At 58.6% G+C, this 26,943-nt stretch overlaps 2 protein-coding genes and 1 long non-coding RNA gene across 19 annotated transcripts in view; 2 read left to right on the top strand and 1 right to left on the bottom strand.

Moving 5' to 3' along the window:
• The window catches only part of PTDSS2 (phosphatidylserine synthase 2), a 30,034-nt gene extending 19,021 nt beyond the window's left edge, over positions 1-11,013 (top strand). For 6 of the 12 annotated variants that reach the window (XM_061202365.1, XM_061202366.1, XM_061202370.1 and 3 more), the window contains 8 exons: positions 5,900-6,034; positions 6,290-6,340; positions 7,123-7,236; positions 7,370-7,488; positions 7,873-7,987; positions 8,075-8,220; positions 8,307-8,492; positions 8,613-9,382. In XM_061202365.1, the coding sequence (XP_061058348.1) occupies positions 5,900-6,034; positions 6,290-6,340; positions 7,123-7,236; positions 7,370-7,488; positions 7,873-7,987; positions 8,075-8,220; positions 8,307-8,492; positions 8,613-8,772 (1,026 nt within the window). In that variant the 3' untranslated portion in view covers positions 8,773-9,382. Of the gene's footprint in view, positions 1-203; positions 272-5,899; positions 6,035-6,289; positions 6,341-7,122; positions 7,237-7,369; positions 7,489-7,872; positions 8,221-8,306; positions 8,493-8,612; positions 9,383-10,071 lie in introns of those variants that run through there. The other 6 variants (XM_061202363.1, XM_061202362.1, XM_061202364.1 and 3 more) reach the window with 4 other exon arrangements.
• RNH1 (ribonuclease/angiogenin inhibitor 1) overlaps positions 10,806-26,943 on the bottom strand; it is an 84,221-nt gene continuing 68,083 nt past the window's right edge. Inside the window, exons 1-11 of one of the 5 annotated variants that reach the window (XM_061202378.1) lie at positions 18,747-18,922; positions 16,404-16,504; positions 16,140-16,245; positions 13,388-13,558; positions 12,980-13,150; positions 12,357-12,527; positions 12,107-12,277; positions 11,844-12,014; positions 11,441-11,611; positions 11,104-11,274; positions 10,806-11,013 (exon numbers count right to left, since the gene is read on the bottom strand). In XM_061202378.1, the coding sequence (XP_061058361.1) occupies positions 10,926-11,013; positions 11,104-11,274; positions 11,441-11,611; positions 11,844-12,014; positions 12,107-12,277; positions 12,357-12,527; positions 12,980-13,150; positions 13,388-13,558; positions 16,140-16,245; positions 16,404-16,504; positions 18,747-18,907 (1,653 nt within the window). In that variant the 5' untranslated portion in view covers positions 18,908-18,922 and the 3' untranslated portion in view covers positions 10,806-10,925. Of the gene's footprint in view, positions 11,014-11,103; positions 11,275-11,440; positions 11,612-11,843; positions 12,015-12,106; positions 12,278-12,356; positions 12,528-12,979; positions 13,151-13,387; positions 13,559-16,139; positions 16,248-16,403; positions 16,505-18,547; positions 18,553-18,746; positions 18,923-22,463; positions 22,485-26,943 lie in introns of those variants that run through there. The other 4 variants (XM_061202375.1, XM_061202374.1, XM_061202377.1 and 1 more) reach the window with 4 other exon arrangements.
• On the top strand, positions 22,198-26,544 carry LOC133098957 (uncharacterized). 2 transcript variants are annotated; one of them, XR_009702274.1, is made up of 3 exons: positions 22,198-22,392; positions 25,869-25,978; positions 26,385-26,544. It is a non-coding gene; the product is annotated as an uncharacterized LOC133098957 (long non-coding RNA). The 2 variants fall into 2 exon arrangements; XR_009702273.1 differs by having other exon boundaries at positions 25,655-25,978.

Below are 26,943 nucleotides of genomic sequence, written 5' to 3'. Positions count from 1 at the left end.
TAGGGACGGGAACGGAAGAGAAGGAGGAAGAACAGTCAGAGGGAAACTGTGCTCAGCCCTGAGTTAGATCTTGCTTCTGAAGTCTCTACCAGGGACCTGAGGGTCCCCGAGCAGAGGCCGCGCATGCGGGAGCTGTGTGGGGCGGGGCCGCGGGCCGCAGGGCGGCGCCCCCTGATGCCTCTGTGTTCTCCATGTCTGTACAGCCTACTGGAGGTTTTGGCTCTGCGTCAGTGTGGTCTACGAGCTGGTTCTCATCTTTATACTCTTCCAGGTAAGCGGGTCTCTTGGTTGGGTGAACTGTGAAAGTGGAGGTGGCACAGAACGCTCTGCACATTGGCCCCCAGGGCTCTGGTAGGAGGCTGGACCCCACCCGAAGTGGGCAGGAGCTGTAGGGGTGGGAAGGCGCCAGCCATCGCCTGCGGCAGAGTCTCCGTTCTCAGCGGGCCTGGACCTCTGGGCGCAGCTGCCGCGTGGCCGGGGGACGATGGGTTCAGACGTGGACGCCTGGCGGACACTCCAGATCTGAGCAGGGCTGAGCCCTCGCAGGGGGCACACCTGACCCCGCAGCACAGGCGCTCTGAGTGTGGGCAGTGGGCCCGGGACCAGTCGCCATGGGCCTCGTTTCTGGTTCTGCGGGTGACCAGCTGTGGCTTTGTGTGCTTTTCTCCCTTCTGGCACACGTTCTGCAAGCGGGTTGGGTTGGAGGTTGGAAACTTAGCTCCTCAGTAAATCTTGGATCAGGATTTGTTGCCGCTAACGTCTGTCTGACTAATACTCCTGTTCTGCTGGACTTACCGAGCTCGCCTTTGAGGGTGGTCTTCAGTATTCACAATCTCAAAGCAGTCAGCGATAGCTGAGTGATTTATCATCACGTGGGAAGGTTTGCATTTCGGGTAGGTGTGCAGGGCTGGGAGCTGTAACACCTGTTTGTGTTTGTGTGGACACCACAGTTAGGCACAGAGCCCCAGGCCCCCTTAGGTGCCACCTCTGTGACCCTGGCCTCGCAGTGGCCTCGCAGCCACCATCTGTCCCTGCATCCCCGCCATTTGTCTCTTGGAAAGTCTCGTGTGAGTGGAGTTGTGCAGAGCGTGGCCTTCACTGCCTCTGAAACTCACCCGAGCCGTGCGCACCTACAGCCGGTCCTCTTTATCGTGGATGGGGCTCCTGGTGGAGGGACCGCCATCTGTCCAGTCACTGGGGTTGTGTCTGGTTTGAGGCACATGTGCGTGGAGCTGCTCTGAGCCTCAGGTACAGGCTCTTGTGTGGACCTGAGCTTTCATTTCTTGAGGGTGAACACTCAGGAGGGGACTCCTGCGTCATAGGTTATAGCTGTCTCAGTCCCAGGGCAACTGTGTCCCGCCAGCACCCTCTCTCATCCTTGGCAGTACTGGCCATCACCAGGATCTTTTATTTTAGCCAGTGTCTTACGGATTTCACTGCATTGCTAGAGTGGCTGATGATGTTGACCAACTTCTCCTGCATTTATGAGCCATGAAACACACATCCTCCTCGGTGAAGTGTTTATTTTTTGCCCTTTTTAAAAATCGAGTGGTTTGTTTTTGTAGTGTTGAGTTATGACAGCTTTTTATGTAGTCCTGGTTACAAGGTCCTTTGCTGGATGTGCTGGGCCTTCGTTCTTTAACAGTGGCGGTCCTTGTGTCTTTTCTTTTTGTGTTTTTGATGTCATGTCTAAGACTTCTTTGTCCAACACCAATTTATTAAGATTTTCTCCTATACTTTCTTTTAAAACCTACCTGGTTTTATATTTTACACTGAGATTGCTTATTCATGTTGAATTTCTTTTTACATTTTGTTTTGGAATGATTGTAGATTCACAGGAAGTTGTGAACAAATTGTACAGGTAGGTCCTGTGTTCCTTCACCCAGGTCCTCAATATTTTGCACAAATGTAGGACAGTATGTGTACCTGAAACTAACACAATATTGCAAGTCAACTATACTTTAATTAAAAAATATGTATGTATGTATATATAAGACAGGATCAAACCAGGAAATTGATATCAATGCACTCCATAGAGTTTGTCACAGTTCAGTTTTACACGCATGTGTGCACACACACGTGTGTATGTAGAATTCTGTGCAGTTGTTTTGGTTTTATTGCAGTGTATTTAATTAAAAGTATTTTTTAACTACGGTAAAAAACACGTAACATAAAATTTACCGTCTCAGCCACTTCTAGGTGCACGGGGCAGGGCACGAAGCACATGCACATGGTCGTGTTACCTTCCCCACCATCATCCCCGGAACGTTCCGTCCTCCCAAACGGACGCTCTGTCCCCATGAACACTCACTCCCCTCCCCTCCCCCACCCCGGGCCCCACCGTCTACTTTCTGTCTCTATGGATCCGACTCCTCCAGGGACCTCCTGGGAGTGGAATCAGACAGCATTTGTCCTCCAGTGACTGGATTATTTCACTGAGTGTAATGTCCTCAAGGTTCACCCTGTGTAGCCTGTGTCACAGTTTCCTTCCTTTTTAAGGCTGCGTAATGTTCCGTTGTGTGTTTAAACCACATTTTGTGTATCCACTCAAATGGATGGACACTCGGGTTGCCTCCACCCTTTGGTGACTGTGAACGTGGGTGTATGAGTATCTGTTCCAGTCGCTGCTTTCCATTCCTTTGAGGACACGCCTACAAGTGGGATTGCTGAATAATTCTGTTTAACCTTTAGAGGAGCTGCCAGACTATTCTCCACAGCGGCTGTACTCATTTTACAGTCCCTCCAACAGTGCACAGGCTTCCAATTTCTCCATATTCTCACCAACACTTGTTATTTTCCTTTTTTGGGGGGGGCGGGGTGGTGAAGTGGTAAAATATCTCGTGGTTTTTCTTTTTTTTTTTTTTTTAATAAATTTATTTATTTATTTTTGGCTGCGTTGGGTCTTTGTTGTTGCGAGCGGGCTTTCTCTGGTTGTGGCGAGCGGGGGCTACTCTTAGTTGCGGTGCGCGGGCTTCTCATTGCGGCGGCTTCTCTTGCTGCGGAGCACGGGCTGTAGGCACGCAGGCTCAGTAGTTGTGACACACGGGCTCAGTAGTTGTGGCTCGCGGGCTCTAGAGCGCAGGCTCAGTAGTTGTGGTGCACGGGCCTAGTTACTCCACGGCATGTGGGATCTTCCTGGACCAGGGCTCGAACCCGTGTCCCCTGCGTTGGCAGGCGGATTCTTAACTGCTGCACCACCAGGGAGGTCCTCTCATGTGGTTTTGATTTGCATTTCCCTGATTGCTAGTGATGCTGAACATCGTTTCATGTGCTTGTTGGGTGTTTGTATATCTTTTTGGGAGACCAGCTTTTGTTCTGATTGATTTTTTTTAATGGTTCATGTTTTGTTTTATTTATTTAAAATAAACTTTATTTTAAGACAGATTTACAGGATTGTGAAGTTAGTGCAGAGAGTTTCTTCACCCAGTTTTTCCTGTTATGAACGTCTTACACTAATATGACGCATTTGTTACAATTAATCATTATTAACTAAAACCCACACTTTCTTTCAGATTTTCCCCTCCTCTGCAGCACAGGACCCTCCCCTTACGTGGGTCTTTCATTTCTCTCAGCAACGTTTTGTGGTTTTCGGAGTATGTGTCTTGCACTTCCTTTGTTAAATGTATTCCTAAGTGTCTCGCTCTTCCTGATGCCGTCCTGAGTGGGGCCGTCTTGACTTCATGTTGGTCTGCTGGCCCCTGGCGTCTGGAAACGCAGCCTGCTTGCTCTGTCGGTCTGGGCCCTCTGTGCCTGCTCATTCGTCCCCACGGCTCTGCTGCTGTTCGGGGGGGTTCCTGAGGGGGTCTCTGTGCAGGCATAGGGGGAGTTCACTTCTTCCTTTCCAGCCTGAGTGTCTGTCTGTCCGTCCGTCCATCTCTGGCCTCACACTGTCCCCCACTTCTTAGCGAGGAGCCCTCAGCCCTCACCAGATGCCCCTTGTCAATGGAGGAAGTTCCGCTCTTCCTAATTTGCTGAGTGTTTTTTCATGAGAGGGTATTAGATTTTGTTGGTTGGATGCTTTTTCTGCATCAAATGAGATGATCGTGTGGTTTTTTTCCCTTTATTAACATGATGTTTTGTGTTGATTCATTTTCTCATTTTGAACCAGCTTAGCATTCCTGGGATAAAGCCCACTTGGTCGTGGTGTATGACCTTTGGTATATACTGCTGGATTCACTTTGCTAGTATTCTGTTGAGGATTGTTGCATCCATATTCATAAGAGACATTCTCTGTAGTTTGCCTGGCATGTCTTTTTCTGATTTTGGTATCAGGGTTGCTGGGGGTTTGTCTGGTGTTTCTGTCGTGATTTGACACATGATTCTGACCGTCGGTGCTGACCCCGACCCCCTGGCAGAGGTGTGTCTGTCGGGTCCCCTCCACGCCTCGCCCTCGGGAGGGAGGTCCCCCTGCGCAGCGGCCGGAGAGCAGCTCCATAATCCGATGGGAAACCTTCTGTGTGGGAGGTTTGTCGCTTCTCCCTGACTCACTAATGTGTCCGGTCATTTCTTAAATCAGCGCAGACTCGTGGGTAGGTATCTACGTTATACTTTGGGTTACAATTCAATACTTGATTCGTTGCTCAAATTGTTCCAGTTGGCTGCTGGGAGCTTTCCCATACCCCACGTACGTGGTGGGTTCTTGGTGTTTTGTTTTGGGTTTCTGAGCACCTCCCTCCTTTCTGGTGCTAGAAGACATTCCAGGCCCATCTTGGGGGTTCCCTGCCCAGCCCTGGAATCTGCCATTTCTCCAGGGAGCCTGGTTCCTTTACTGGAGAACAAATGCTCTTAGGAACCAAGATCTGGGCTCTCTCGGCCAGCAGCGCAGAGCCCTGTGGGTCCTGACTAGTGAGTCTGCAGATTTATAAATGGCTGGTTCTGGGAGGCCCTCCTGCCCAGGCTGCTGTCCTCTCCCAGAGCCGTGTCACGAGGGGTCAGTCGGCTTCCCTGGCCTTTGCTGGAGTGGAGGTTCATGGTCTGGCCCTCTGGGCTTGGGTGACAAGCTCTCAGCTGGGACCGGAGCTGACTTCCTTGGGTCCCATCAGCCCTCAGATGCCCTGAGACGGAGACACAGTGCTGTGTTTCACTTCTCTGAGGGTTGAGTGTCCAGGGATCTGAGCCCCTAATGACCTGGCTCCGGAGCAGAGCCCGTGGGGCCACCCTGACTCAGGAACACAGCGGTGTCGGGTGCTGCCCTGCTGTCTGGCCCTCAGATCCTGTGTTACCAGGGCACACGTGGTGGTGGTGGGGTTTCAGTTGTTCGTGGTGTCACCTCAGTCATGTGACAAGATGCAGGTCTGAGTGTCATCTGTCCACACACACCACAGACCGCGTCTCGTCGCCCCAGCCTGGAGCCTCTTCCCCGCTGTGCCCTTTCGCTGGTACTCGGGGCAGGAGCGAGGGGACAGGGTCCTCATGACGGGTATCCCAGGGTGCCTCCTGTGGACCACAGGCCCCAGCTGGCGGCCAGCGGGGGCCTGGAGGGAGGAATGAGGGGGCCCTCTTCTGCCAGGGTGCGCCCCCAAAAGCCCACTTTGTGCCGAAGCTGGAGGCCTGTTTGGCCAACGTTGGCGTCTGGGAGAGGCTGTCCGGGCGCCGCGTGAAGAAGCGTGTCCCACAGCGCTGTTCCTCGGTGTGGGGTCTGGACCCCGAACCGGACGTAGGGAGGAGAGGTGGGGAGACTGGTGATCGGAGCGCCCTCCCACGGGAGGTGCCCCTGTGACGCCACGTGGCATGGTCCTGGGGTCCCATGGGGGCGTGAGGACGTCCTCGGACTTGGGACAGCCCCGCTCTGCCCGGCCCGAAGTGGGGGCGATGCTGAGACAGTGCTTCCCCTCGCGGTTGGTGGGTGCTGTCTGCGCACCCCAAACCCCGCCCCACTGACATGCCGCCGCCCTTGCAGACCGTCCAGGACGGCCGCCAGTTTCTGAAGTACGTCGACCCCAGGTTGGGGGTCCCGCTGCCGGAGAGGGACTACGGGGGAAACTGCCTCATCTATGATGCAGACAACAAGACCGACCCCTTCCACAACGTCTGGGTAGGTGCCCGGAGGGGGACGGCCGGCCTCGTGACGTGGGGGCCCCTCCCGGCGGGGCCGCACCACCTCCCACGCGTGAAGCTCGGCGCTGCCCCAGGCGTGGATGTTTCTGGGACCCGAGTCACTCTGGACTGGAGGGGGTGAGGGTACCAGGGGCCGTGCCGCCCACACGCGGGGATGCCTCTGGCTGCGGCGGGGCCCCTTCCCAGCTCACGACGGTGGACCGAGCGCGAGGCCTGCCTCTGTGCCCCACAGGACAAGCTGGACGGCTTCGTGCCCGCACACTTCATCGGCTGGTACCTGAAGGTAGGCACCTCCTCGTTGGGCGGGGCACCTGGTTCGGAGCCGCCCTGAACTCTGGGCCGTTTTCCAGCCGTGCAGTGGGTTGCGGCCGCGGTGCAGGACAGGCAGGCTGCCGAGCTGGGGGGCCTGACCCGACCTTGCGTGTCCTGGGCGTTGCGGTGGCCGCCGGAGAGCAAAAGGGAGAGACCCACGGGGGGCCCCCGGCCCCCATCCCACCCAGCCCTGGGCACCCTCAGGCCTGGACACACGAGTTGTCGACATACCTGCAAGTTGCCGCAAAGTCTTTTTTTTTTTTAAATAAATTTATTTATTTTATTTATTTATTTTTGGCCGCGTTGGGTCTTCGTTGCTGCACGCGGGCTTTCTCTAGTTGTGGCGAGCGGGGGCTACTCTTCGTTGCGTGCGCGGGCTTCTCGTTGCGGTGGCTTCTCTTGTTGCGGAGCACGGGCTCTAGGCGCGCAGGCTTCAGTAGTTGTGGCGAGCGGGCTCAGTAGTTGTGGCGAGCGGGCTCTAGAGCGCAGGCTCAGTAGCTGTGGCGCACGGGCTTAGTTGCTCCACAGCATGTGGGATCTTCCGGGACCAGGGCTCGAACCCGTGTCCCCTGCGTTGGCAGGCGGATTCTTAACCACTGCGCCACCAGGGAAACCCTCAAAGTCTTAACTTGGGGCGGCCGGAGCCACAGCTGCCCTGCCGCCGCGCCTCACCGGAGGGCAGTGGGGTGGGGGTAGGGGCGGGCTGTCCTTGGGGGATCCCGCGCAGGGGGCTGACGCCCTGGCGGCCCGCAGACCCTGATGATCCGTGACTGGTGGATGTGCACCATCGTGAGTGTGATGTTTGAGTTCCTGGAATACAGCCTGGAGCATCAGCTGCCCAACTTCAGCGAGTGCTGGTGGGACCACGTAAGTGCCGCCCTCTGCGTCCCGGCCGGCCACCACGTGGGGGCAGCGGGCGGCACGGGGTCCCCTCAGCCAGGGCCTTTCGACCTGGGGCTCCGTGGCACCCACCTCCCTCCCGCCTGGCTCCCGCCCCCAGTGGATCATGGACGTGCTCGTCTGCAACGGGCTGGGCATCTACTGCGGCATGAAGACCCTCGAGTGGCTGTCCCTGAAGACATACAAGTGGCAGGGCCTCTGGAACATTCCGACCTACAAGTACGTCTGGAGAGCCGCCCTGCTCCGCGCAGGCCTTGACCCCAGTGTGGGGCCTGCAGGGCCCCCCCCCCCGCCCCCCGAGGTCCTTTCGTAAGGTGCTACAGGCGAGGATCTCGCCTCTGTAAACTCCACCCAGGATGTGACCCTGGGTGCTGCCCTCGTGGCGGCCGGGACGTCAGCCCGTCCCCATCCAGCCAGCTCCTCTTCCTCCCTGCTGGCCCTTCTCGGGATCATCCCTTCCCAGCCGCCTCCCTCTGTGAAGAAGTAGAGAAACAGTCCAGGAAGAGACCTGGGGGGCGGGGGGGGGGGGGCGGCGCGGGCAGCGCGGGCCGGGGGCGAGTGTGCCCCGCGGGCGTTGCCCTGGGCTGACGGCCGCGGTTCCAGGGGCAAGATGAAGAGGATCGTCTTCCAGTTCACGCCCTACAGCTGGGTCCGCTTCGAGTGGAAGCCGGCCTCCAGCCTGCGCCGCTGGCTGGCCGTGTGCGGCATCATCCTGGTGGTAAGGCCTGTGGCCTCCTGCACGCCCCGCCCCTCCCCCCCGCCCCCCCCCCGGCCCCGGGCGCCCTCCACCCTCCTCTGCCCCCAGTTTCTGTTGGCAGAGCTGAACACTTTCTACCTGAAGTTCGTGCTGTGGATGCCCCCCGAGCACTACCTGGTCCTCCTGCGGCTAGTCTTCTTCGTCAACGTGGGCGGCGTGGCCATGCGGGAGATCTACGACTTCATGGACGACCCGTGAGGGCCAGGGCGGGGCCTGGGCTGCGGAGAGGGCGGGGGCGGGCGCTCTCGGGCCTCACCCCTGCACCCGCCTCCCTCTGCAGGAAGCTCCACAAGAAGCTGGGCCAGCAGGCCTGGCTGGTGGCGGCCATCACCGTCACGGAGCTGCTCATCGTGGTGAAGTACGACCCGCACACGCTCGCGCTGTCCCTGCCCTTCTACATCGCCCAGTGCTGGACGCTCGGCTCCGTGCTCGCCCTCACCTGGACCGTCTGGCGCTTCTTCCTGCGGTGAGCGCCGTGGCCCCGGTGGTCCTGCCTGCCCACCCCAGGCTCTGAGCTCCCCTGCGGGGCAGCGTCCAGGGACCTCCGTGGGCCGGCCGGTGGTGACGCAGCCCCCGCTGTCCCCAGGGACATCACCCTGAGGTACAAGGAGACGCGGCGGCAGAAGCAGCAGGGCAGGGACGACCAGGGCAGGGCGGACGGCAGCGTGGACGGGCGCCCACCAGGGCCCGACGACCCCTCGGGGCCCGAGGAGGCCGAGAGGGAGGGGGTGCCAGCACCGCACTGACGCTGCGGCTGGGCCTGCAGAGCCCAGGCCTGGCGCCCTCCACCCTCTGGGATTCCCGCCAGGAGCCTTCCAGCAGGCCTCAGCCCTCAAGGTTCTATCTCCCTTTTCTCCCGCGTGCACAGTGGGGTGGGGCGCGTGTGTGTGTGGTGTGTGCACACGTGTGGGTGCGTGTGTGTGCGCACGTGTGCTCCTGAGGCTCTGGGGCTCGCCCTGGGCCGGCTGGTCCCCCTTCTGCGCAGTCAGCCCGCCGCCTTGGCCACCCCGAGCCTTGGTGCCCAGACGGCCCGGCCCAGGCAGCAGCGTCTCGGTGCCCCTCTCCACTCCCTGGGCCCCGCCGGTCCCCCACGACCTTCTGGCGGCACATGTGAAGGACAGTCGTCCAGGGACGCCCTGACGTGGCTGGGAAAGGGCAGATCCACTTCCTCGGGAGCCTCCATCTGACCCTCCAACCTGGGGGGTGCGTGGACAGGGCTGCGCGCACATCGAGTCAGAGACTCGACCAGGCCTGGTGCCCGCCGTCAGGAGGGCGGGTCGTGAGGGAGGGTCTCTGTGGCCCAGGGTTGAGGCCATCCCCACGAGCAAACAGAACAAATAAAAGCCACGGTGCAGGCCTGCGGCTCCGCGGCTCCTCGCTACCCCTCACCCCCGCCCTACCCTGTGCTGCCTCGGGTGCTGCCCAGAGGGCAGATGGGAGCCACTCGGGCTGGACGCCTGTCCCGGCAGACGACCAGTGGGCACGAGGGTCGCCGGCCTCCCGGGCGCCTCCTGCTGCCTCTGCCCCTCGGGCCGGCCTGAGGGAGCTAGTTCTGGGTGGGGTACGGGTGATGGCGCACCGTCCTCAGGCTTCACTCGCACAGGTGAAGGGAAGCGCCCTGATTTCCGGGCAAGGGCGACACTCCCGACCTTCCCAAGGGCAGGGCTTCTCAGAGCGCCAGGGCCTCGGTGGACTCGTTTGCTTAGTTTATTTTCCCGTAACTATTTCTGGGGAGAATTTCAAACCTAGGACGGTTGTGAGGACAGACGTGTGCCCCCCCGCCCCACCCGCTGCTCTTGCGTTGTGCCGTTGAGCTGAGTTTCTCAGCCTCTGCCTTCCGTGGGCTTCCTCAGTGTGCCCCACCCCACCTGCTGCCGTCCCAGTGTCACCTTTGATCTGGGTTTAGGGCCGACGCCCGTCCCACCAGTGCGAAGGCACCAAGCGTCCCGTCCGCCCACCTCCACCCGGGGTTCTCGGCGTCGCGGGGTTCACAGTCGCTCTGGTCCCAGACCACCTCCCTCCTGTGGCCTGTGCTCTCCCTGCAGGACTGGAGGCCCGCGTTGCTCACCAGTCCCAGGCGTGGCCCCCGGGAGCGGTTTCTGGCCCAAGGTGGGTGCAGGTTCCCCTGGAGCGTCTCCCACCCAGACCTGGGTGGGTCCACCCACTTCTCCACAGATCCTGCTCCCTTCCCGGGGAAGGTGTTACAAAGCCAGGGTCCTGGGTACCTTGAGGGCTTTGTAGTGATGGCAGGAAGCTACTGCCCAGGCGCCAGACCCTTTGAAAGCTGCCCAGTGTCTACACCTTTGATGTGCTGCTCAGGGCAGGCCACCCCTACGCTGTCCACCCACGGCCAGACGAGGCCAGCTAGACGGGGTGGACCCTGCCCTTATGTCCACAGGGCTCCGGCCTCCACCAGGAGAGCGCTCGGGAGCCAGCCGTCGGCAGGCTCGGCCCGGCCCGGCCCTGGGAGCAGCTCCCAGCTGGGGTTTCCGGCGCGCACACAGGAGGTCCGAGCACGCTGCCAACCAATGACCGACACTGCTGGCCAAGGTGAGCCAGGCCCCGAGGGCAGGGGCCACGTTCTGGTGCCCCGTAGTGCAGGCGGGACGCCGTCCTCGCAGACATGAGGCAGTGAAGGCCTGTAGGATGGGTGGCTTCCGAGGCCGCACGGAGCAGGACCCCACCAGCACCTGGGGAGCTCAGACCAGACCCCCACGGAGGGCCCCGCTGGGCACACCCGCCACCAGGCCCGGACCAAGAGGACAGACAAAGACCCTCCTGCCAGAAAAGCGTTTTAATAAAGTGGCTAAAATGCTCTCCCAAAAATGAGCTGATTTAAGCTCTTCTCTCGGTTAAAGCCAGGACTCCTCGGGGGAGGAGGGCCGTCCGGGGAGGGGCGTCAGAAGACGATCCGTAGGCCGGGCTTGCTCCCCTCCAGGGCCCGCAGGCGCTCCTCCACCGCCTCCGTCCAGTAGATGTCGTACAGGCTGCAGGGAGGGAGGAGGTGAGGTAGCGGCCACGGCCCCCAGCCCCACCCCGTGTGCCTCGCCTGCCCCCCGCACCCCAGGGCCACTCACACCAGCTGCTCCAGGGCGCAGTCGGACTGCTCCAGGCTGCCCAGCAGCTGCAGGACGCCGGGGTCACCCAGGCCGTTGTTGCTCAGGTCCAGCTCGCGCAGGCTGCGGCTGGTCAGCAGGAGCGAGGCCAGGCCTCCACAGGCGCCGTCCGTGACGTCACAGTCCCCCAGCCTGGGCGGGGGGCAGGGCCGAGGTCAGGCGGAGGCTGCGCCCCCAGGTGGCCGTGCGACCAGGGCCCAGGCCGCCGCCAGATGGTGGAGCGCGAGGGGGGCGGGTCTGAGTCTCAGCTGTCCCCGCCCTCGGCCCAGGCGGACGGGGCGCCCCCCAGCAGGCTCACCAGAGCACCCTCAGCGTGCCGCCGGGCTGGCCCAGGGCCTGGCACAGTGCCTGGACGCCCGAGTCGCCCAGCTGGTTGCTGCTCAGCTGCAGTTCCCGGAGATGCTTGTTCTGGGTCAGCATCGAGCCGAAGTGGTGGCAGCAGGCGGCCGTGAGGCTGCAGGACTTCACCCTGCGGGCGGCAGACGGGAACTGGGGCCACCGCGGCCCACGCCTCTGGGGTGCCCCGGGAGGCCCCTGGGGATCTGAGCGCCAGCCCCCGCTGAGTCTCTGCCCCTCTTCAGTGGCTCCACCTCGGCACCCCCTCCCCCGCCCCCCGAGGGCACCCGCACCTCGCCAGCCCCCGGCGCCGTCCCCACCCCCCCCCCCCGGGCCACCCAGGGTCCTCTGCGCGGCCCCCTCACCACAGGGACTCCAGCTGGCAGCCCGGCTGCAGCAGGCTCTCGCACAGCAGCCGGGCGCTCTCGTCACCCAGACTGTTGCCCACCAGACTCAGCTCCTTCAGGGTCTCCTTGGCCTGGAGGACGCGGCAGAGGTCTCTGCAGCCACTGGCGGTGATGTCACACTCCCAGAGCCTGCGGAGGTGAGTCCCCCGTCAGCACAGAGAGGCTCCCAACGCGTCCTGCCGCCCCCAGGTTTTTGTCTGCCCGGCCGGAGGCCGACTCACCACAGGGTCTTGAGCTGGGAGCCGGGGCTCAGCAGCCCCGGGCACAGCTCCGCGATGCCTGCGTCGCCCAGCGGGTTGCTGCCCAGGTCCAGCTCATGCAGCGAGGCCTGGGAGGCCACGATCCCACACAGGTCCTTACAGTTGGCCGGCGTGAGGCCGCAGTTCTCCAGCCTGGGGGCACGAGAGGCGCTGGGAGCTGGGGCGCCCCCCTAGCCCCCGCCCTGCCCCCCAGCCCCAGCCCGGAGCTTACTTGAGTGTCTCCAGCTGGCAGGCGGAGTCCGCCAGGCCCCGGCACAGCGCCCGGACGCCGGCCTCGCCCATGTCGTTGTTGCTCACCACGAGCTCCGTCAGGTCCTGTGTGGCCCTGAGCACCGCGGCCAGGGGCTCGCAGGCCGCGGCCGTCAGGTTGCAGTACTCCAGCCTGGGGGCGGGCGGGCGGGCAGTCAGCCCCGCGGCCGCAGGAACGCGGCCTGGCCCAGGGGGCACCTGTCTGGGTCTCCTTTCCCACCCCGGCCATGAGGCCTGCAGAGACCGGAGGGCTGCCAGGCGGTGACAGCACGGCAGTGGCCGAGGGGCCATCTCCCCGGGTGGTGGGTGCCCAGAGACCCAGGAGAAAGACACCCGGCCCGAGCTGGGGCTTTCCGGCTCGGCTTCCTCCCTCTGTGGCTGACCCCATCTGTGTGCTCACTCGGGGTCGCAGGCCAGCTGCCAGCTGCTTTCAGAGGCCACAGCCCCGGCCTCAGGGAAGAGCCCCTCCTCAAAGCTCCCTGTAGCCGATGAGCTGGGGAGGGGGCTTGCCCAGGGCAGACAGCCGAAACCCAGGGGACGGGTGGGCGCGGGCACCTCGGGGCCCCGGGTGGGGTGCACACTCACTGCAGCTTCTCCAGGTGGCATTGCGGGTCCAGGAGCCCCTCGCAGAGCAGCTGCAGGCCGGCGTCGCCCAGCGGGTTGTCGCTGAGGTGCAGCTCCTGCAGGGTGGGCAGGGAGTGCAGCACGCCAGGCAGGACCCCGCAGCCGGCCTCCGTCAGGCAGCAGTTCTGGAGGCTGGAGACACGTGGCCGTCAGCGGGCCCCACGAGCCGACTGCCGCTCCCATGCAAGACGAGCCACCCCTCCGTCTGCTGAAGCCCAAGCAAGGCGGACACAGAACCGCCGCCACCACACACACACCCACAGGGAGGCCAGGCAGCCGGCCTTGCAGGAGGGGACGCGGGGCGGGGGCCGCGGGAGGGCTCAGGTGTGCCTCAGGGCCCAGAGCCCAGGAGTGACCGGCACGGCTCACCTGAGCTTCTGGATCTTGCAGGTGGGGCTCTGCAGGCCCTGGAGCACCAGGTGCACACCGCCGTCGCCCAGCTCATTGGTGCGGAGGCTGAGCTCTGTCAGGGAGGGGTTGGCCCGGAGCGCGGACCCGATGTCCTTGCACCGCACCTCCGTGAGGCCACAGTCTTCCAGCCTGCAGACAGACACTCAGTCACTTCACACAGCAGGTTGTGACCCGTTCTTGGGCCAAGAACTCGACGAGGTGGGTCACAACCAACGCATCTTAAAATGAAAGAAAACGCGTGGATCGTCTCGTGAAAACTGTTAAGATACTGGCACCTATACGGACGCGTATCTCCGCATCTTCCCCGGGACACGGTCAGCGGGCACAAGTGCCCGTCCACCCCCAGGAGAGAAACCAAACCTGGAGGCGGCAGCTCGAGGGCGGAGCCCGGCTGAAGAGGCTCGGAGAGGCCAGCGTGGAACGTGCCAGACCCTGACACCCAGGATCACGTCCACCGATTAAGTGAACCATTGAGTCAATACAGGTGGAAGGAAAGCCAGCTCTTCCTCAGAGAATGACAAGTGATAAATGTGGAAGGAATGAAAAAATTAAAAACCCCAGTGAGGCAGAGACCCAGGAACACTTCAGGCAAAACCCACCAACAGCTGCGAAGATCAACAGGCAAAAGTCCGAGCAGAAACAGGACGTGAGCAGAGTCTGAAGGGGTGTCACCCCGAGAGGCGGCAGGCACCCTGCATCGGGTGGTCACGGCGACCATTAGGGGTGACCACGTGGCACCGCTGTGACACCACCTCCCACGATACGATACGCCGGGCAGGACACAATGTCATTTCTGTGTTGTCTGGCCAAAACGTGTGACTCAACCCTGAGAAGGCGTCAGAGGCACTGTCACCTGAGCCCGAGTGAGCGGACCCCAGAGTCAGGCGGCCAAGGACAAGGAGGGACGGAGGGACCATCACAGACAGGAGGGGCCGTGGAGACGTGGCGATGATGCCGAGAGGGGTCCCGCACGACCCGGGAACAGGAGAGGACACGCACGGAAAAGCCGGTGACGTGAGTCAAGGCGGCTGTGTCGGGCTCTTCGCTTTGACCAGCGCCCCAGGCGACAGGGCACAGGGAACCCTGCACCGTCTTTGTGACTCTTCCGTAAACCTTCCATAAAACTACTCCATAAAACTATTTCAAATAAGTTCAAAAGAAGAAAGATAAGCAGGGACTTGAGGATACGGGGCGGGGGAAGGGTAAGCTGGGACACAGTGAGTGGCATGGACATATATACACTACCAAACGTAAAATAGCTAGCTAGTGGGAAGCAGCTGCACAGCACAGGGAGATCAGCTCGGTGCTTTGTGAGCACCTAGAGGGGTGGGATAGGGAGGGTGGGAGTGAGGGAGACGCAAGAGGAAAGAGATATGGGGACATACGTATATGTATAACTGATTCACTTTGTTATAAAGCAGAAACTAACACACCATTGTAAAGCAATTATACTCCAATGAAGATGTTAAAAAAAAAAAGTAAAATGACACATGTAAGAGGTTATTTATTATAGCATTGTTTGTAACAGCAAAAGGTTAGAAGCAATTAATTGCTATGGAGCCCTAATAAGAAAAAAAAAGTGGCTCTAAATGCCTGGGTAAGATTTCCGAAATAGATTAAGGGAAAAAGGAAGGTTATACAACTAAGTTGAAGCCTACGCTGCTATTGCTATTTGTCTAAAACGGGGGGAAAAGAATTGGATATCTGCTAACCTCATCCTTGCCACTCCACCTCACACGCCATGTTTCAGAGGACTCACCGCTCCTCAGTACACCCTTCGGGCACCACACTTTCTTAAATGCCGTTCCCACTGCCCCTCCTCCCACCCCTCACCTTCCTGTTCGCCCTTCCCAAGATATGTCATGCATAACCACATACTTCCTTGTATTAGAAACACAAATGGCATCCTGGGCATGCTGTTCTGCACTTTTTTTACTTCATACATACTTGCACATAAAGGGCTGTCTCATTCTATTTTATAACTGTGTACTTCTCCATTGAACGGATAAATCATAACTTATTTAATCAGTCCCCTATTCGTGGACATTTCCACTGTTTTCTGTCTTTTGCTATTAAAAATAATGCTGTAATGAACATTCTTGTGCATATGTTATTTCACATTATATCTACGGAATTACACCTGTGGGCTAAATTCTTAGAAACAAGGGTAGTTGGTGCGGAGGGCAACAGAGTGGATGGGCACAGGACTGAGAGGCTTTTCACTGTATTCCCTTTTGTGTCTTTTTGAATTTTGTGCCATATGTCTTACCTATTCAAAAATAAAATATTTTTAAATACAAAAAAAAAAAAAGATAAGCAGGCAGGCACTCATCTCTTGCTCGTGAGCCCTGAGGAACCTGCGGGTTTGAGGGCCTCGACAGCAGGAGTCAGCCTGGACTTGGATCCCCAGCCCGCTGCCCGGCAGGGGCTCAGGACAGGCAGTGCCCACACGAGCCGGCTGTGGCGACCGCACGCCCGGGGAGGGGGACGAGCGGACGAGACCCTGGGCCAGGCTGCTCTGCCCACCAGGCCTGGGCCAGAATGGGTTTACATTCGAATGGTTGGAACAAAATACAAAAAGAGTCACATTTTATGCCACGTGAAAATCATACAAAATTTACATCACGCTTCTGTAAGTGAAGCGACCTGGGAGCACCCCTCACCCCCTGCAGGGTGGTGGCCCCGGGGACGTAGGCGCGGCCGGTCCCACCTGACCACCTCGTACTGCTGGATCAGAGGCAGGAGCTCCGTCCAGCGGGCGTCACTCAGCTGCTCACACTGGATGTCGAGCTTCATGGTGGGAGGCGAGGTGTCACCTAGACACAGGCAGGGGAGAAGGAGAGGATTTCAGCCAAACTCTCAAGGTCTGACAGGCCAGAGATCCAGTGGACGGAAGACGTCCAAACAGGACCCCAGGGGACGCTCCAGGAGAAGCCACAGCCTCCCCGCCTGCTTCGTTTCCCTTCTTCAACACCTTTATCCACCTCAGCCTCCAGGAGCAGAAATGGAAGAGGGCTCCCGGGCAAAGACCGCCACGGACCGCAGAGCTGGGGGACATGGCCGCGGGGACAGAGGCTGCTCTCATCCCCCAGCCGCCCAGGCACCTCCCGCCCGAGGAAGGGGAGACCAGCGCTCACCGCCCAAAGCCCTGCCTCTGCCTTGCCAGCAAGGACAGGTGGGGAGGGGGTGGCCTGTGGGCCCGGACGGTGTGCAGACCCCAGCCAGGGGAGTGCAGGGGCCCCAATCTGTGACGTGCTGCAGTAACTGCCCCTGCCAACTCAGCCTCCTCCTCCCCTCCGCGAACAGGAAGGCAGCGCACAGCCCCACCTGGCCGGCATCCACAAAGCCAGACCCGCCCAGGATGCCAGCACCTGAGGCCTCACTGCCCTGAAGCAGCCCTGTCAGGTGGTCAGCTGACAGTTCCTGAGGGGTGCCAGCCACAAGTGCCCTGGCCAGGACACAGCAGGTGGGGTGGGGACCCCAGGTCCAGTGACCTACGCTCTGGATGGTGCATTCATGGGTGGCCACCCGGGGTGCCTGCTTCCATGAGCCCCTTCTGGGAGCTGGGACTCTGGAGAGGGCACGTCCTCTGCCCGACCCTGGCTCAGCCCAGGGACCAGCCCACAAAGAAGCCAGCTCACCAAGCAGGCTGAGAAAAGAGGAAGGCCTCTGGCCAGCAGGTCTGGGATGGGAGGTCACAGGCCCTGAAACCTCACCAGGGCCACACACAGAGCCTGAACAAATGAGGAACCAGAGCCCCGGGCGGGTGCCGACTGTGGCCCTGAAGGGGGAGCCAGCAGGAGAGGAACCCAGCGGCAGCCATGAGCTGGGGGGTGCCCGGGAGCGGGGCAGGGAGCGGGCTTTCAGTCAAGAGCCACAGAAAGTTCAGTAAACACCCGCGCCTGGAAGCCATGCCTTTCCAGGTCTCTGGAGGCAGGATGACTCAGAGCCATGTGAGGTTCCCGGTTCCCCGAAACCCCCAGATTCCTGAGAACAATGCTTCACTCGTGTTGTGTCCGTGCCTGACACAGCCCCGGCCTTGCTGAAGAGGGCATGCCCCCTGCCGGCCCCGGCTGGTTCGGCCCCGGCTGGTTCGGCTTCGAGCCCACAGCGGGAAGGAGGGCCAGCCCAGGCAAAGGCTCTAGTTACATTCTTCCTGGGAGGCCCCTGGTGCCAATGATCAGGTAAGATTCAGATTCACGTGTGCACGTCCCAGCAAGGGGGCCTGCCAAGAAACTGAGGCGAGGGCATGGGTAACTGGCCACTTCACGTACCATCACAGGGAGGGACCATCCCAGGGAGAGGCCGCCCAGCCCACTGGCCAGAGCACGTGAGCAAAACCAGACCTGCCACCCACCCCCCAGCCCAGGGTGTGGCCACCCAAACCCTGACTCAGAATCCTCAGTCATCGCGGGAGAGGGATGAGGAGGAGGGGCCACTGAGGAGCTCTAGCCCGAACACTGCTCCCCCGGCTGCTCCCTCCCTGAATGCAGTGTGACATTAGGGAACTCGCCTCTCCAGAGTAGGAAACTGATACCCGGCAGCTGCGCCCCCCAAGCCCCCAGACTTGACTAGACCCAGAGTATCCCTTTGGTTGGCCTGTGGGCGTCTTAGCCTCCAGAGAACACGGATCGCTTTGAGAACCCATGAAAAAGTGTTAACATCCCGCAAAGACGCCGCGTGTACAGCCTTCCTCACAAGCCCCCAGTCAGGGTGCCTGATCCGGACAGGAACAAGCACATGTCCGGCCCACGGCCTCCCTGGCAATCAGGACCCCCACCAGCTGGGCTGCTCCCCAGGCCCCAAGTCGCGGGTCCAGGATCTCAACAACGGCCCCTAATTAACGCTTCCAAGTGCGGGGACAGGCCGCTGCGCAAGACCGTGCCGGAAGACAGGAAGTGCGTCTTCGCCTCAGGGTCCGGCCCGGGCCTTCCCTGGAGCGGCGCCCGCGGCCCGCCTTCCTCTCCCGGCGCAGCTTGGTTACCTCTGCGAGGCACGGGGCGGGGCAGGGAGCAGGGGCGCGCCGGAGTCCGCGCGGGGCCGCCGCCGCCCCCCACGCCCGCCCGAGGCTCCGCATGTGCCCGGGGGTCGAGGGTCGGAGGTCAGCGCGGAGTCGGGCCGGGGCCTCTCCATGGAGAGGCGGGCCGCTCAGATGCCGCGCGGAGAGGGCTCCCCGCGCCCCCGGCCCCCGTGCTTTCTCGGGCCCAGGAACCGTCCGCCACGCGGTCAGCGGCTGGGGGAACCCCAAACACACCGCGGGGTCGCCGCGCCCCCCTCCCCGGCCCGCTCCCGCTCTGCCCCGGACCCCCAACCTCACCTCCGGGGCCTCCACCGCAGACCAGAGGACCGAGCTGCGACTTCCGCCCGGGCAGGGGGTGGGGTCACGTCCTGGGGCGGGGCCTTGGAGAGTGCGGGCCGGGCGGGCCCAGGGTCACGCGCCAGCTCGCCATCGCCCACCGAACCCCGGCGGGAGAACATTAGACCCCGGGAGGGGCCCGGGAGGGGCCCGGGAGGGGCCCGCCCTCCATCCCTCCATCCCTCCATCCCTCCATCCCTCCATCCCTCCATCCCTCCATCCCTCCATCCCTCCATCCCTCCATCCCTCCATCCCTCCATCCCTCCATCCCTCCCCGGCTTGGCCCCGGGTCTTTTTCTGAGACGCGCGCCGAGCCTGCGCCCCCAGTTAAACCTTCGCCGCTTTCCGCTGAACTCCGGCGTAAAACTTGACGTCCCTGTTTGATTTTCCACTTTGTCACCCAGAACGGGGGCAGGCCACCTTGCGGGGAGGGGGCGCCAGGCGGACATGCGGCCGCAGGCGCAGGGAGCCCCGACCACCCCCAAGGAGACAGAGGCCGTCGGGGCTTCCTCTGCGCCCTCCCACCAGCAGGCAGGACGTGGGAGTTTCCCAAAGTACAGAAATCGAATATCTGAGACACTTCTTTTTGCTGCCACACAGGAAAAGATGGAAATTATCTGTCCTGGCCGTGATGAAATGCGTCAGTGTGTAAGCAGATACGGTAGGTTTCCTGGGAGAGAGAACCAGGCGTGGCTTTCTTAACAGAAGAGAGGCCATTTTTTGGCCTAAGCCGTTTTGTGATCTAAGGTGGGCCACAATGCTTGCCCTTGAACAGGTCTCAGTAATTGATGGTCTTAAGGGAACAAAAGAACGCAGAAACAAACGACTGTAATCAGACAAGAGAAGTAACAACAGCAAAAATAATGTACCAGTTGTAAAGACTCCCGGTTCTGTTTCAATGGTGACGATTAGCCTGAAGCCGCAACCACCAGACCTACCTGAATCTAAGGGGTGAAGATGACCTTTTCTGACCCTCCTGACTTCAATCAAATAAACCCTGGACTCTGCGGGGAGACACTGCTTTGGAGAAGATCCCCAGTGTTCCCCTTATTTGCAGCAGGTAATAAATCCTTCCTTCTCCGGATCTTTGGCTTGGCTGTGTCTTTTGACTCAACACGCACCACAAGGCGAAACGTTTTTCGGGTAACAAGCGTGGCATTTGGCTTATGTAAAACACTACACACCCCTGCATTTCTGTGTATCGATCAAGAGGAATATTCATGCATGAGCTTAGGAGACATGGTCAAAATGTCTTTTTGCAGCATTTTGCAACTGTCCAAACCTGGAAACAATCTAAATGTCTACCAGTAGGAAGATGGTTAAAGGCTTCATAACACACCTGTTTTGCGCCCCTCTTGGCCTAGCCATAACCAGTGTCGTGGCTGGACTTGCCCTTGTGATTGCAAGGTGGCCTTCAACAAAGACCATTAGGAAACTTTGGGGGAAAAAAAAAAGGTTTATTACTCACATGTGTTGGAATGCACATGGCATACCTGGGGCCACAGAGCGAGGTGGGGATGGGGTGGGGGGTTGGGGGCAGGCAGCTAGGGTTCTGCTTTTACTGGGGTCACGGTTGGCGGCCTAGGGTTTCACAGGCTCACTATTGGTAAATTTAAAACATCAGAGCGGGAATTTACAGCAGGAGAAGAGAAAAGCACATGTGGCCCAGATGGTCAGTTATTGAAACCAACCAAGATCTCTAAATTTAACAAAGGAGCCTCAGGGAGCTGACGAGTTGCCTGGGGGTTGGTTTGTTGTGGGAATAAAGGAAGGGTTACTCAACTTGGGGAGAATATCCGGTGGGGGCCAGTCCTTGCTTGTGTAGTTTGTAAGGGGGTCAGGGCCACCAATGTGGGGCCAGGGGTCCTGGAGAGCCTAGTGGCTTCGCAGGTTTGGGCCCCCAAGGCACAGACACCCACCCCCGCCCCACGCCATGAGCTCCCCCAGAGCAAGTGCAAGTTGACAAGTGAAGACAGTGAGCAGCTCTCTCCCACCCTGATGCAGGAAAATGAGCGTGGTGCTGGGTTTCTGGCAGAAGCTCCTGCAGGCTGGGGTGGGTGAGGATGGAGCAGGGAGAGGGCAGGGGGCAGAAAGAGGCCTCTGGGTGCACTGGCATGCCAACCAACTTTAACGTGGTTTTTACCACAGGGGCAGTATGTGCTTTTTGTAGAAAAACCAGAAGAGATTAAAAAAATGAAAGGCCCAAGAATGCCCATCTTCCAGAGACAAATGATCTGACATCTGTGTATCTGCTCCTACTCCTCCTGTACACACAATACAGTCTTAAAAATAAAAATGAGATATAAGCAATAGTAGGCAGAATAATGGCCCCCGAAGATGGTCACATCCTAATCCCCAAACCTGTCAATAGTTACCATAGATGGCAAAGGGGTCTCTGCAGATATGACAAAGTTAAGAATCTTGAGATGGGGGTACTGTCCTTGATTACTTGGATAGGCCCAATGTAATCCTGAGGGTCCTTAAAAGAGAGGCAAAAGGGTCAAAATCAGAGAGGAAAAGTGACAATGGAAGCAGAGGTTGGAGTGGCTGCGCTTTGAAGATGGAGACAGGCAGCCTCTAGAAGCTAGAAAAGGCCAAGAACTAGATCCTCCCCTGGAGCCTCTGGAAGGAACCATTCTGTGGATACCTTGATTTTTAACCCCCTAAGGCCCATTTCTGACTTCTGACCTCCAGAATTGTAAAATATCTAGTCTGTAGCAACTCACTACAGTAGCAGTAAGAAACTAATGCATTAGGGAGCTGCTATATTTCTCACCTAAGAATAGATATGTATACAATGTATACACGAATATACACGTACGTGAATAGATACGTATGGAAGCTAACTTTTAGTGGGCACACTGTGTGTCTCTGTTCGAGTGTATTCAATCTACTCAACCAACCTCCACAAGCTGACATTTAGACTGTCTCAGCCAGACCTTGTGACAACCCGACCTCGCGGCCCCCGAGGTGCTGTCCCACTTATGTCTTTCTCTTTCCCACAGGAGCTGCCCACCCAGCTCCCCCGGGGCACTCGGGTGACCTAACGGGACAGAACTGCAGGGCGGACACATGGCCATCCCAAGGCCCAACACCCTGTGGGCGCCACCCGGGCGAGTGCTCTCTGCCAGGGCTGTCTGTCCTTCCTGGGGATCGGTTCTTTGGGGGAATAAGGTCGGGGGTTACTCAATCTGAGAAGGAAAGTCTGGCTGAGCCAGCCCTTGCTGATGTAGATTGCTGGGCGCCAAAGGGCGGACCACCAAGACGCAGATCACGCAGGCGCAGACCCAGCGCCCCGCGCCGGAAGTCCCAGCGTGCCCCGGGAGGACGGCCGGCGGCGGCGCGCACGCGCAGAGGCGAACTCGGACGCCCTGACGTCATCGGAGCGCGCCGACGTTCCCTGGGCGGTGCCGCGGCCTCGGCCCGCGCGGCCCCGCCTCACCGAACCCGCCCCCGACAGGACCCGCCCCCCAGGCCCGCGGAGCGGAGGTGCCCCCGGCCCAGAGGACCCCTCGCCCCACGTTGGCGAGCGCGCGTATCCCCGGGCTGCGTGGCCTCAGTGGCGTCCGGCGTGCGTCCACGCGCGGCCCGACCAAGACCGGCGCCGGTAAGGACTGACCCCGGACCGGTCGGCCGTCTGTTTGGCCCACCCGCTGACGGACCTAGGGAGTGACTGACCTAGACACGACAACGAACTGTCCCTGGCCTGTTGACCGGGAGGGAGACGGCCTACTTCCGACCGGGGGGCGGTGTCAGGACCAGCGGTGGGGCGGGGCCTCTAGGGGTGGGGCCTGTGGGCGGGCGGACAGGGGCGGGGTTTAGGGCGGGCCTGCTGGCGGAGAGGGGGCGGGGGCTGCGGGTGGGGCGGGGCCGGCGGTGGTACCCAAGGCGCCCTCACCGCTTCCAGCCTGGCTGGAACTGATGGGCGGACCCGCGCGTGCCGTAGGTGGGCTTCGAAAGTCGGGCCCTGTGAGGATGAGGCCTCGCAGGGCCCGGGCCGTGACATTAACGTGGCGGGCAGCGGGTCGGTTCTCTGACTTGGAGCAAAGTCTGGGTGTCGGGATTCTGCGAGCACCGACAACTAGAGCTGGAGAGTCAGACATAGACAGTTGGTTTCGGAACAAAGTGGCAACTTTGTTAATTAAGGCAACGTTTGTAATCTGTGGGTGATGTTACATTCATCTAATATTGTCAATGAATGTTAACAATTCGTGCCTCACCTAAATGCATTTCTTCGTAAATATTTATTAACTCCTGTGTGCCTGGCTGTGTTCTAGGTGCTGAGGATTCAACATTGAGTAGAACAAACAGAAATCCCTGATGGAGGGAAACTCGGGAGGGGAAGGCCAGGCCTGAGAGGGTTACCTGCGGGGACTGGAGCTGGTGAGGGGTGTGGCCAGGTGTCCACACACTGAATGAAACAAGTGGTGCCCAGGCAAAGGACATAAAATTGAAAGCTGAGTAAAACTCCTGAGGAGGGGAAGGAAGGTCTGGAAGTGCCTTTCCCCTCATTTTCTCACCCGTACTTGTCAATTTTGAGACACTCCACAAAGTTGAGGGTGCAGGTTACCACCATACATGTGCTGGCCACAGTGGGGGGCCCTTTGGGATTCACTGGAAGTTATGTCATTCTTGTTATTTTTGAACTTACCTGATTCACCTGGTTGAGTCCTTTTCTTCCTTCCTTCCTTCCTTTCTTTCTTTCTTTCCTGCGTGGCTGCGGGATCTTAGTTCTGCAACCAGGGATCAAACTCGGGCCCTCTTCAATCCTAGCATTTTCAAACTTCTATCTGGGGTCACTTTTTTTTTTTTCTCCATGGAGAACACCTTCTAGTATTTCATTTGATGTGGGTTTCCTGGTGAAACCAGGAAACTAGATTCTGCCAGGTTTTGTTTCTCTGAAAATTTTTCTGTGCATTCTTTATTTTTCAGGGACATTTTCACTGGGTATAGATGTGTAGGTTGGCATTTATTTCTGTTAGCATTCTGGGGATGTTATTCCATTGTCTTCTGGTTTCCATACTTTCTGTCACTCTTACTGTCACTCCTTTGAAGATGACATGTCTTCCTGGGTACTTTAAAGCTTTCCTCTTTATTCTCAGTCACCAGGTTTACTATACTGTGCTTGGATGTGTTTCTCCCTGTATTTATCCTTTTTGTTGCTCACTGTGCTTCTAGAATCTGTAGCTTGATATCTTTCATCAGTTTCGGGAACGTCTCAGCTCTTATTTCTTCAGATATTTTGGATGCCTCACTCTCCGCTCTTCATCTAGAATCAATTAAAAATATGCTTGAGGGTTTCCCTGGAGGCGCAGTGGTTAAGAATCCGCCTGCCAATGCAGGGGACACGGGTTCAAGCCCTGGTCTGGGAAGATCCCACATGCTGCGGAGCAACTAAGCCCGTGCGCCACAACTACTGAGCCTGCGCTCTAGAGCCCGCGAGCCACAACTACTGAGCCCATATGTCACAACTACTGAAGCCCACGCGCCTAGAGCCCGTGCTCCACAACAAGAGAAGCCACCACGATGAGAAGCCCACGCACCGCAACGAAGAGTAGTCTCCGCTCACTACAACTAGAGAAAGCCCGCCTACAGCAACGAGGACCCAATGCAGCCAAAAATAAATAAATAAATAAATAAATAAATAAATGAATAAATTTATTTTAAAAAAATATGCTTGGGATTTCCCTGGTGGCACAGTGGTTAAGAATCCGCCTGCCAATGAAGGGGACACGGGTTCAAGCCCTGGTCCGGGAAGATCCCACAAGCGGCGGAGCAACTAAGCCCATGCGCCACAACTACTGAGCCTGCACTCTGCAGCCCGCGAGCCACAACTACTGAGCCCATATGTCACAACTACTGAAGCCCGTGCACCTAGAGCCCGTGCTCCGCAACAAGAGAAGCCACCGCGATGAGAAGCCCGCGCACCGCAACGAAGAGTAGCCCCCACTCGCCGCAACTACAGAAAGCCCGCACGCAGCAACGAAGACCCAATGCAGCTGAAAATAAATAAATAAATATGCTTGATCTTTCCACTGTACCCACATGTCTCTTATTCTTTTTATTAGATTTTATATCCTTTGACTCTGTTTCGGTCTACATAATTTCTTTTGACCTGCCTTCTGGTTCACCGATTCTCTCTTTATCTTTAGATCTGCTGTCAAAACTATCCATTGAGTCCTTAAATTTAGTTATTCTATTTATTTCTTTTAGAATTTTCATTTGTTTGTTTTTGTTTCCAGGTCTCCCCCTCCCCACATCTGTTAATCTTGCCTTTCGCTCCTTGAGTACATTAAGTGTATTTCTTTTTTTTTTTTTTTAATAAATTTATTTATTTATTTATTTATTTTTGGCTGCGTTGGGTCTTTGTTGCTGTGTGCGGGCTTTTCTCTAGTTGCGGCGAGCGAGGGCTACTTTTCATTGAGGTGGCTTCTCGTTGCAGAGCACAGGCTCTAGGCACGCAAGCTTCAGTAGTTGTGGCATGCAGCCTCAGTAGTTGTGGCTTGCAGGCTCAGTAGTTGTGGCTTGCAGGCTCAGTAGTTTTGGCGCATGGGCTTAGTTGCTCCGCGGCATGTGGAATCTTCCCAGACCAGGGCTCGAACCCGTGTCCCCTGCATTGTCAGGAGGATTCTTAACCACTGCGCCACCAGGGAAGTCCAAGTGTATTTCGTTTAAAGTACTTGTCTAATAGCTCCGTTATCTGCACCTCTGTTGGGTTTGTTCCTATTGCCCGTTCTTTTTCATCACATCTTATTTCCTGATAATGCCTGGTTACTTTTCATTGAGTGTTGCACATTTTATATTTAAGAAATTATAAAGAACTTGATGATTGGATGACACACTGATGATATTATCTTCTGTTGGAGCAGACTGCCAGGCTAGGAGCACAGGCAATCGTCAGGTCACCTTCATCCTGACAGGGGTCACTCGTGACCCGCCCTGGCTTCAGAAACGCGCACAATGAGGCTTCTGCAGAAACAGCTCAGTTCCCGCTGGCCTCGCAGCGCCCGCTCTGTCCGGCGGTGGTGGCCGTGGGTCCAGGTTCCGCCTGACGCCCGCCCCGCCCCTTGGCCCCGCCCACAGAGCCCGAAGCAGCAGGCCCGTCTGTACTCCCAGGACATAAAGCAGATCGACCTGGATGGGAACCGTGCCTTCCGAAACCACATCATGTTCCGGGAGCGCTACGGCATCAAGTGGGTCCCCGGGGCCCCGCGGGGGGAGGCCGTGGACCTGGGTCTGAAGCTGGGATGGCGGGTGCCCGACCCCCGGCCTGGCGGTGCCGGCTGAGCCTCGAGGGGGCGCGAGTGGGCACGTGAGGAGCGAGGGCGGCGGTGTGGGGCACGGGGGCGGGGGGCGCGAGGGGAGAGTGGGGACCGGTCTGGACTGGCTCAACAGGCCCCAGAGGGCCCCGCGGGAGGGGAGGGGCTCCAGGCAGCAGAGACCAGGCTCGACCCGAGCCCAGATGGAACGAATGCGGGTCGGCGGGGTCGAAATGACGCCCCATCTTGATGTTTTTTAGTTATATATTTCTGCTCTTTTAGACAATTTCCATCATTTATTTTTTAAAAGTGTGACGAACCCCCAAATTCCATCACCCAGGTCCAACACTAGCGACACTGTCCTGTCCTGTTTCCTGCGTTCACCACACACTTGACCAGCACAGGTGTTTTACAGAGAACCCAAGACGTCTGGCCTCACCCCGTCCCTAGGTTCTCAGTATGCATTTTAAAAACAGGGATTCTTGGGCTTCCCTGGTGGCGCAGTGGTTGAGAATCTGCCTGCCAATGCAGGGGACACGGGTTCAAGCCCTGGTCTGGGAAGATCCCACATGCCGCGGAGCAACTAGGCCCATGAGCCACAACTACTGAGCCTGCGTGTCTGGAGCCTGTGCTCCGCAACAAGAGAGGCCGCGATAGTGAGAGGCCCGCGCACCACGATGAAGAGTGGCACCTGCTCGCCGCCAACTAGAGAAAGCCCTCGCACAGAAACGAAGACCCAACACAGCCAAAAATAAATAAATAAATAAATAAATTTAAAAAGAGGGATTCTTGGGAACTCCCTGGCGGTCCAGTGGTTAGGACTCGGCACTTTCACTGCCGAGCACCAGGGTTTGATCCCTGGTTGGGGAACTAAGATCCCAAAGCCGAGTGGGATCTTG

Source organism: Eubalaena glacialis, chromosome 10, assembly GCF_028564815.1.
Source record: "Eubalaena glacialis isolate mEubGla1 chromosome 10, mEubGla1.1.hap2.+ XY, whole genome shotgun sequence".
Classification (NCBI taxonomy): domain Eukaryota; kingdom Metazoa; phylum Chordata; class Mammalia; order Artiodactyla; family Balaenidae; genus Eubalaena; species Eubalaena glacialis.
This window is presented reverse-complemented; position numbering and strand designations above follow the sequence as displayed.